The 8,854-nt window shown below is 54.1% G+C and overlaps 1 protein-coding gene across 1 annotated transcript in view; it reads right to left on the bottom strand.

The window, feature by feature from the left end:
- The window catches only part of CAMK2G (calcium/calmodulin-dependent protein kinase II gamma), a 57,326-nt gene that overhangs the window by 44,818 nt on the left and 3,654 nt on the right, over positions 1 to 8,854 (bottom strand). Inside the window, exons 4-5 of the mRNA XM_008578468.1 lie at positions 8,487 to 8,566; positions 8,095 to 8,189 (exon numbers count right to left, since the gene is read on the bottom strand). Of these exons, the coding sequence (XP_008576690.1) occupies positions 8,095 to 8,189; positions 8,487 to 8,566 (175 nt within the window). The remainder of the gene's footprint in view (positions 1 to 8,094; positions 8,190 to 8,486; positions 8,567 to 8,854) is intronic.

Below are 8,854 nucleotides of genomic sequence, written 5' to 3'. Positions count from 1 at the left end.
GTTGTGTGGTTTCTGCCTACCACACTCTCCCTGCCTCCTTATGCCCACCACGCACAGCCTGGCCACCACCCCAGCCTCCCCAGCTGTTGTCTCCAGCCCCCCACCCCCCATCTTCCTGTCCTGTCGTCACCTGCAGGGCCGGTCCAGGGTGGGAAATGCAGAGTGCTCCCCCCCAGCAGTGGTGGCAGCGGTGTTTCAGGGACAAGTACTTGTGTGTAGAGCATCTTTCCTGCCTGCAGGGCATCCCAGCTGAACACAGCATCCCCAACCCAAAAGGGGCGAGGTCACTTAACTGGTGTGGTCCATAGTGGTAGGAACAGGCCCTGGCTCGGCGTGCCCAGGTGATAACATACCAGCTGACGCTCCTGCCACAAAGGCGGCCTCCTCCTTTAAGACGCCCCTCCTTCCAGCGACCTCTAGGGAGCAGCTCGGACCTCCCAAGGCTGACCTTCCTCCCACCCACCTTTCTACGGGCTCATCCCCACCCCCTCCCGCAGCCCAGCCCCCCCTTCCTGTTTGACAACAGCCACTTCCCGCCTTTGCGCAGGGCCACTTCCTGCCCGCCTGTGTGCTACTGCCATGGGGAGACCCACCCCTGCCGGCCGTCAGCCCAGCTCCAACCACAGCTCTCTGCAAGGTTTTCCCCCTCAAGAGCAGAGGTGACAACAGGAGCAGAAAGCAGAAGCGGCCGTGATCAGGGACCTGCCATGGCCCTCCAGGCACAGCTTGGGCCCTTCGCCAACAACCCACCCAGGACAGAGCCAGGCCCCGGGACACAAGGCTCCTGGGAAGTCTCAGCTCTCCTGCCTTCTGCCCCAGTGCTCCAAGACTTGGTCCTGGGCACTGCAATTTCACAGGAAGGGCAGCAAGGAGTGACCAGAGGCACAGGGAGGCAGAAAAGAGGAAGCAAGAGAGGTGATGGCATGCAGCAAAGGGCGCACAGAGCCTAGAGCCACCTCTCCCTCCAGCCCCGAGAGAAGCCAAGCCTACTCCAAACGCACTTTCCTTCCCCACAGGATCAGGGCAGATTCTCCATGGCCCTGCCAGGGACTTACTGACATTTCTCTAAAAGCCAGCACTAGCTTCAAATAAGATCCTGCTGCCACCTAAGCATAGAACCCTCTGTAAGTGGGAAAGGACACACAGCCCTACTGCGGCTATGAGGACCTTCCCGACTTCCAATCAAAGACACATTTAACGTTTCAAAGGGCATTTCACAGGTCTGTGTCTGACCCCACATGGATGGAGAGGGGCTTCCTGTTACCCCACTGACTTCGGACACTCGATGTGGGGTAGTCTCATCTTGCTGCCCTCCCAACTGCCCATCCCCTCCTTCCCAGGCTGCAGAGGCCCTCGGCTGGCCCCCCTGGGCACCACTCTGAGCAGCAGAGAAAAGGGCAGCACAGGGAGTTGGTGTCATAACCCCCCTTCCCCAGCTGCTTGTACACAGCCTGGTCCTTAGGCACTAACCAGTGGGAATCCCAAGCCACAGTCCCACTGGCCTCACCCTGACAGTGCAATACCACAGCCTTCCTCTTTGAATCTCACTCGAAAGGTGGAAGGAGTCTTCGATTAAAAGCAAAGTCCATCCACCATCTAACTGCAGGGGCCACGGCTTCTAATTCCTCCACACCCATATCACCTGGGGATGAGCTGAGGGCTGTGACTACAGCGGGACACGGCCCAGAATGCGCCCACCTGAACCCCTGAGGCTCCGACCCTTAACTGAGCATCCTCTCCTCTTCAGCCCTAACTCAAGCAGTTTTAACAGAGCAACACAAAGACCTGAGCCCTACTTTGGCCTTTGGATCTCAAGACAACGGAAGCTCTAACTAAGGAGGGAAAGGAGAGAACCTCCAAGAAGTGCCCAACGACTAAAGGTTCCCAACCAGCTTTTTAAAATTTTTTTAAATTTTTAAATTTTTTTTTACAAAGGTGACCGGTAAGGGGATCTTAACCCTTGACTTGGTGTTGTCAGCACCACGCTCTCCCAAGTGAGCTCACAGGCCATCCCTATATAGGGATCCGAACCTATGGCCTTGGTGTTATCAGCACCACACTCTCCCGAGTGAGCCACGGGCCGGCCAGCCAAACCAGCTTTGACAGAGAAAATCCCCATGGGGTAACTAGCAAGCCCCAAGAAGGCAAGGCTCTGCCTGTGGAGTGTATAGCTTTTATTGCAAACTTACCAGCATTTGCAGAGCGTAATTTTTTTCTTTTTTGAAGTGGCCAAAAAAAAAAAAAAAAAAAGTTTGGGGATCCAAATACTTGACCTTGTTGTACTTAGCACCACGCTCTACCAAGTGAGCTAACCAGCCAGCCCCAGACGAATTTTTAAAATATCAGTTGAAATATAATCTATATACCATCAAATTCACCCCTATAAACTGTACAATTCAGTGGAGGTTTTTTGTTTGTATTTTGTTTGTTTGTTTTTTATAAGGATCCGAACCTATGGCCTTGGTGTTATCAGCACCACACTCTCCCGAGTGAGCCACGGGCCGGCCAGCCAAACCAGCTTTGACAGAGAAAATCCCCATGGGGTAACTAGCAAGCCCCAAGAAGGCAAGGCTCTGCCTGTGGACACTCTGGCCCCGCTCAAGGGCCAGAACGGGTTCAGCCAATGAGTTCCCTGGGCCCCCGGCAGGGCTCCTGGTGCCTGCAGCCTTTGCCCACTGTTTTGGTGACATTTCCTTCATGGTAACCAGCCCCAAGTAAAACATCCCAGGAAGCAGCCCCTAAAAATAGCTCCTCCCAGGGCAGCAGCAGGGGGTGGGGGAGGGGAAAGAAAGAGGAGAAAAGAGGGGACCAGATGGGAAGCTGCTGCTGCTAGGGCCCAGGAAGTAGACATGGTGTCGGGGAGGAGTAGCTGGAAATCTCCCCACCACAAAGCCCAAAAAATGGGTGCAGACCAGAGTGGGGTCTTTGCCAGCAATACAGAGGGATCTGTTCCACTGAGCTTAGGGCTTGGGGCCTAGATAGAGAGGAGAGGGTGATACACCAGGATTCATCCCAGGAACAAAGTACCCAGAAGCTGTGTTTCAAAAGGAGGAGCCAAGGGGTAAGTGAAGGCCACACTGCCTGAGGATGTGGCATACCTACAGCTCAAAAACTAAAAAATGAGAAACAATAAAAACCCCAAACAAATCTCTTGTGCCTTGGTTTCCCCATTGGTCCTGGGGCAGATCTATCTGGCTGTGAGCAGGTGACAAAAAGCCTCTGCAAAGAGGCACCCAGGAGGTACAAAGTGCCCATCTCTTCCGGTCACCACCCTTCTGGCACCCATGGGATCAGGACCTTGTGGGCATGCCAAGGCTGTTCGGAGAGCTGCAGGCACAGAGATGTGACAGGAGCTGGTCACACCCAGCCCTCCCTGCCCTGTCTCCAGCCTCAGCAGAGAATGGGGTCAGCCACACTCCTCTAGGGTTTCAGCACAGCTCCTGACAAGGTATGATGACAGGGACCAGAGCAGGCGGCAGGAGGAAAGCAGGGGCCTCTCCCACGGGATGTGGCCACCTTCCAACCTCCATCCCCACCCCCTGGTATAGCACCCAAGTCACTCTGGGAAGGTGGGTGGGAGGGCAGGCAACAGGCCAGTGCTGTGGAGCTTAATCCCACAGCTCACATCATGACTGTATGATAGAACCGGCTGGGCAGAAGCCTTGGCACAGAGGCAGCACCTCCAGCCGCTTCCTCGTCCTTCAGGAGAGAAGTCAGAGGAGTTCAGTCACTTCTATGCAGGTGCTTCATCCTCAGGAGGAAAGCACAGTTTGCACACAACCTCCTTGATGCTTCCTCAAGTCCCAGAGTCCAGAGCTGCACAGATTTCTCTTCCTTCTCACCTCCCTCCATTGCTGCTTCGCCCTCCCGTAGCGTCCCCTCACTTCACCCAGATCCTTAACAGGAAAGTCTCACTCCGAGATACCACAGGGGACACAAATGTCATGGGGGCTACTCAGGCCAACACGGAGGGGGCGGGGACTTTCAGCTGGCACCACCCAGGGGTATCCCATTTCAGTCCCCAGGGCCAGCTGGATCCAGAAAGGGGCAGCCTTTACTCTTCTGGTAGCCAACAGGTCACAACCCCAGCCACTCTGCCTGCCACAGCCTCAAACACAGACTGACACCCCAATCTGGGGGCCCAGAATGAGACCCCTGATCACAGAACAGCCCATGTACACAGATGGCCACATACCAGCAGAGACACCACCTGAGCCAAGGTGTGTCTCGTGAATCCCGGAGGGCACGGCAAGAGCAGCTGTCGCTGCTACTGCTGATTTTAGACAGCGTTTCTTAAAGAGTGGCTCATGGACCACCTGCATGACATTTGCTGGAGCACGTGGTAAAAATGCAGATTCTGGGCTCTCACCCCAGACCTCCTGGGTGAAAGTCTCTGGGTAGAGCCCAGGAACCTGCATTTTTAACCAGTACTCAAGGTGATCCTAATATACACTAAAATTGAAAATCACTGCTTAGAGGAAGTCCCAACAACGGCCTGGAAGGACATTAATGACAAGGAAGGAGGAATCATAAGCTACAGTCTTCCTACACCTCCCACCCTGCCTTATGCCCAGGCACAGGTTTTTATCCTCATCTGTCCTCTCCTTCAGCAGCCGTGTGGGGCTTGCAACCTGTCTCCCTGGATCAGAAAGGGAGGACCCAAGCAGACTACAAGGGCAACCTGACTCTGAGCTTCCTGGGAGCCAAAGCCAAAAGGCAAGCATGATTGCTTACAGAGTCCTCTTGACTATTCATTTAACCTGCATATGCTCAGTATGTTCCAGGCACTTGGCTAGGGTCTGCCCACGCAGAAATTAACAGATAAGGTCCCTACCGTCACCTCCCAGGTCCTCAAGAAGAAGAAAGCTTTCACTTACATTTGGCTTCAATAGACATTTCTTCACATGGGGTGCACAGATTAAATAAATAAATATAGCAAGTGCCATAACGGATTTCATAATGCTTTTTCTGGTAGCATCGCTTAGTGAGGCCAAGGGCATCACCCCAGTATCTAGCTTAGTGAAAGCAGCTGGAATACAGAGGTTTCTTATCATGCTGATTGCTCCAAGGATCAATCCTGAATGATGCAGAAGAAAGGACCATTTGCCCTTCAACTGTAGCAATATGGGGAAAATGCTTTGCATATAAGCAAAGAGCAGGATATAAAATGTTATGCTCCGTGAGGTGAAAATCTGTATGCATATGAATAAAGATAAGAAGGGAATATGAAGATTTAAAAATAAAAAAAGACATAAGGGCTCAGGCTCCTTGGGGGGGTGCTTTTAAATCTTAAAATAACGCCTTATCATTGCCATCACCTGGCCCACCAGCTCCTGCATCCAAGCAGCCTATTTTAAATGCCTCCTTCGGCCTAGCAGAGCTCAGCTTGGAACCACGGGTTCCCTGAAGAGCCCCAACTCCACACCTGTCGCTGTTCTGAAGCAAATGGAGTGACGTTATGTGACTTTCAGTGATTTTATGCAGACAAGCCCTCAAAGATGGTGTCCAATGCACATCCACATCAGTTCCCTACCCTGCAACCCTGCCACCAACGTGGACCACTGAGGCCACAATGACAAGAAACAACAGCCCAAAAGAAGGCTTCCCATCCAGATCTGAACCCCAGAAGACCAGGTGATCTCTTTCCATACTTCCTGGGCTATCTCATCGGGGATGCCAAGGAGAAGCAGCTCTATACCTTCTTTCTTTCCTTTCAGTTTGCAGCACAGAGAATCACAAACAAGAAAGCAGGCAGGCAGGCAGAGAGAGCCAGCAAACACAGCAAGCCCCTTCAGACCTTCGGAGATGACCCTGGTGGGCCCATGACATTCCCAGACACAGAAATCCAACACCTGCGGAGCCCTAGACAGACAGACAGCAGCGAGTGAAACCCAGCCTCAGCTGCTGCACCTTTATAAAATATACAGCGTAAGCTGAGAGGCTGCAGGGAAGCCACGGCCTTCACTCCCGAACCCACGGGCACCAGCCTAGTAGGGACCCTGGCCAACCCACTCCAGGAGCTCACATCCCCAGTGCCCGCACCTACACCCCCATACTCCCTCCATCTCCAAGACAACATCCTCCCACTCTCCTACCTCCAAACAGTACTGGCATTTACACAGCCCTGACCCCTCTTGTTGGCATCTGTGCCTATCAGCCAGGCCCAGGCCTCTGTCCCAAAGTTAACCTGGCACACAAGGCTGCATGACATTGCCCCAGACTTGGCATAACCATCTCAAGAGAGGGGGACTTGCTGTCTGAAGCATATGATTTTACACAAGAATCCTCTTCTTGAGGAGGGGAAAAAACCCAAAGAGAAATCAAACCTCATCTAATTTGGGCAGGGAAAGAAAGGTAGCAGCTGAGAAAGATGGGACAAGGTTGAAAGGAGGTGAGGAAGGGAAAGGGACGCTATCACATTGGTCAGAGAAGTTCAGGTGGATAGAGGAGGAATAGAAAATGAAAGCCCAAGGCAGGCATCCCCACAGTCACCCCAACTATCCTCACATCCCAGCTGTCTCTCCCTCCCTCACCCCTGGGTCAGAGGACACCCCGGCGAGATAAGGAAAGCACAGCATCACATCCACCAGAGACACCAGAGACACCAGACACCAGCCCCGTTTCTGATGCGCCAGGGCTATGCTGCGTGTGCAGGGAGAAGCATCCACTCGCACACCGTCATCCCTGCCTGTACCTCCCATCCCTGGCCAGAGGATGTCTGCCAGACAGTCCTGTCCCCACTGTCCCCCCTCCCCATGGGAGGAGGACATCTGACCACCCACATATCTCTATGGCAACCATCAGCTCAAACTCAAGGTACCCAGAGAGAAAGAAAACAAGCAAGTCAACTTTACAGCCAATGTACACGCACAGCAAGAGATGGCGGCTGGGTGGGAGACAGCAGGACAAGCCCTGCTGGTGGGGATGGACAGACACAGTCCTGCTAATAGGTCCCAGAACGACTGCAACGTGACAGAAGCCCACTGCCACCTCCGTGGAATGTTACAGCTTCTCTGAGCACTTGGGACATCTATTATGTTTCTTATCCCAGAGATGCCCGCATCGTTATTGGCCAAAGCCCACGTCTTCCCCAGGGCATCTGTCCTGGCTCCTCATATATTTATGGCGTCCCATTGCCCAGCCCTAATTCCTTTCTCTGAGTCTCGTAACCTTTGTCCCCCAGCTGCACCCGGTAGTCCTTGACGTCCCAGCCTCCATACTCACCAGTACTATTCACAGAGCACATCACACGTTGCTGGGTCTACTCCTATCAGATGAGGTGAGTTTGGCAAGCACCCAATACAAGGTTCAGAGAGCGCACACTCGAGGTGTGACAGGCCCTGACCCTTTCCACCTCGGGTACTCAGGAGGACCTCACAAGTGAGGCTCCAAGGCCCGGGCCTTCATGCTCCTCAGACCCTGAGGCAGTGCAGCTCCTGCCCAGACCAGGCCACTGGCAATTCCAGACCACGAGGCATCGCCCTCCACCCAGGACAGACTACATCTGCTACTGCACCACCAACTTTGTAATTTGATCAAAAAAAGCAATCAAGTTCATCTGGCAGGATTTGTTCCTGAGAAGCCCTCGCCAGTAGCAGCCTCCCCTGATGTTTACAGACTCCCTTCCCTTGGGAGTCTGTTCTGCCGCCTGGTGGGCAAGGGAGGCTGGATTTGTCAGAGCTGCTCACTTACTGCATTTCCATCCTAAGTCACCACTGGGGCACAGGGACTAGAAGAGGCCTGCAGTGGCCACCTCTGCCCCAAAGAGAGAGGTGCCAGATGTCCCAAATTAAGAGCTCTCCATTCCATGCCACCCACCACCCCCATATCCTCCACCTCCCTAAGGACTGACCTCCCTTGAGTCTTTGGGGACCAGTGCCGCTACCTACACCTCTTACATCTTCATTCTTTTCTACCTGAGCACTTCCAGTTCCCCATGCAACTCCTGGTCTGGCTGCAAAGTCCACCCACCCTAAAATTCCAACTCTTCTCCAAGTGCTACAATGCACAACCCCCACCTCCTGGGGCATCTTCAGAAGAAGCCACAGCCCCTGGAGGCACCCCCAAGGAGAGGCCAAGATGGGGAACACTCACCCCGGGCAGACAACTTCTTGGTATTGATGATTTTTGCTGCATATTCCTGCGTGGAGGTTTTCTTCACACACCTGCGGACCACAGAGAAAGCACCCCTGGAGGGAAAAGGGGGAAAGAACTGGGACGTGGAGCAAGGCAGAGAGACACAGGCGCACTTTGGGTCTGAAGACAGTGATGCTCCCACCACTAGACCTTTGTCACACTCACACACCAACGCAGTGACCACAACCATCTCACATGAGGCAGAAGGAGGAGGCCACCGCAGGACGCGGAATAGATGTGGGTGGAGTGCCACCCGGCTCCCACCCCCTCACCTAGTCCCTGGCAAGGCGACAGCCCCGACCTCCTGGGCTGCACATCAGGAGCTGGTGGGCGATGCTTAAAACACACACCTGCTGCATCTCACTGACAGCCCTGCGGTCCCGGCCACCGAGAACCAGGACAGAGAAGGGGACAGAGACCCTGCCCTTTCCTCAGCAGGAATAGTTGAGGGTAGGGGAAGGAGACGTTAAAAAGAGGGTATGATCCCCTGAGAGAGAAATCTCCCCCAACCATGGGGCAAAGTGAGGCTCAACCCCCTACAACCGGCTTCATCTCACTGCATCCCGGCTCAACCGACAGCCGGAAAAGAGAGGGCACGGTGTGACATCAACAGCTCCCCTTCCTCACGATATCTTCCTCTACGTCCCCCCGCGATGGGCGCTCGCACTCTCTGGCTCTGGAAACGTCTAGGGGGGCGGGCTCGGCGCCGCGGTGGGGG

The sequence above is a fragment of the Galeopterus variegatus genome, unplaced genomic scaffold, assembly GCF_000696425.1.
Source record: "Galeopterus variegatus unplaced genomic scaffold, G_variegatus-3.0.2 Scaffold1689, whole genome shotgun sequence".
NCBI classification, from domain to species: Eukaryota; Metazoa; Chordata; class Mammalia; order Dermoptera; family Cynocephalidae; genus Galeopterus; species Galeopterus variegatus.
This window is presented reverse-complemented; position numbering and strand designations above follow the sequence as displayed.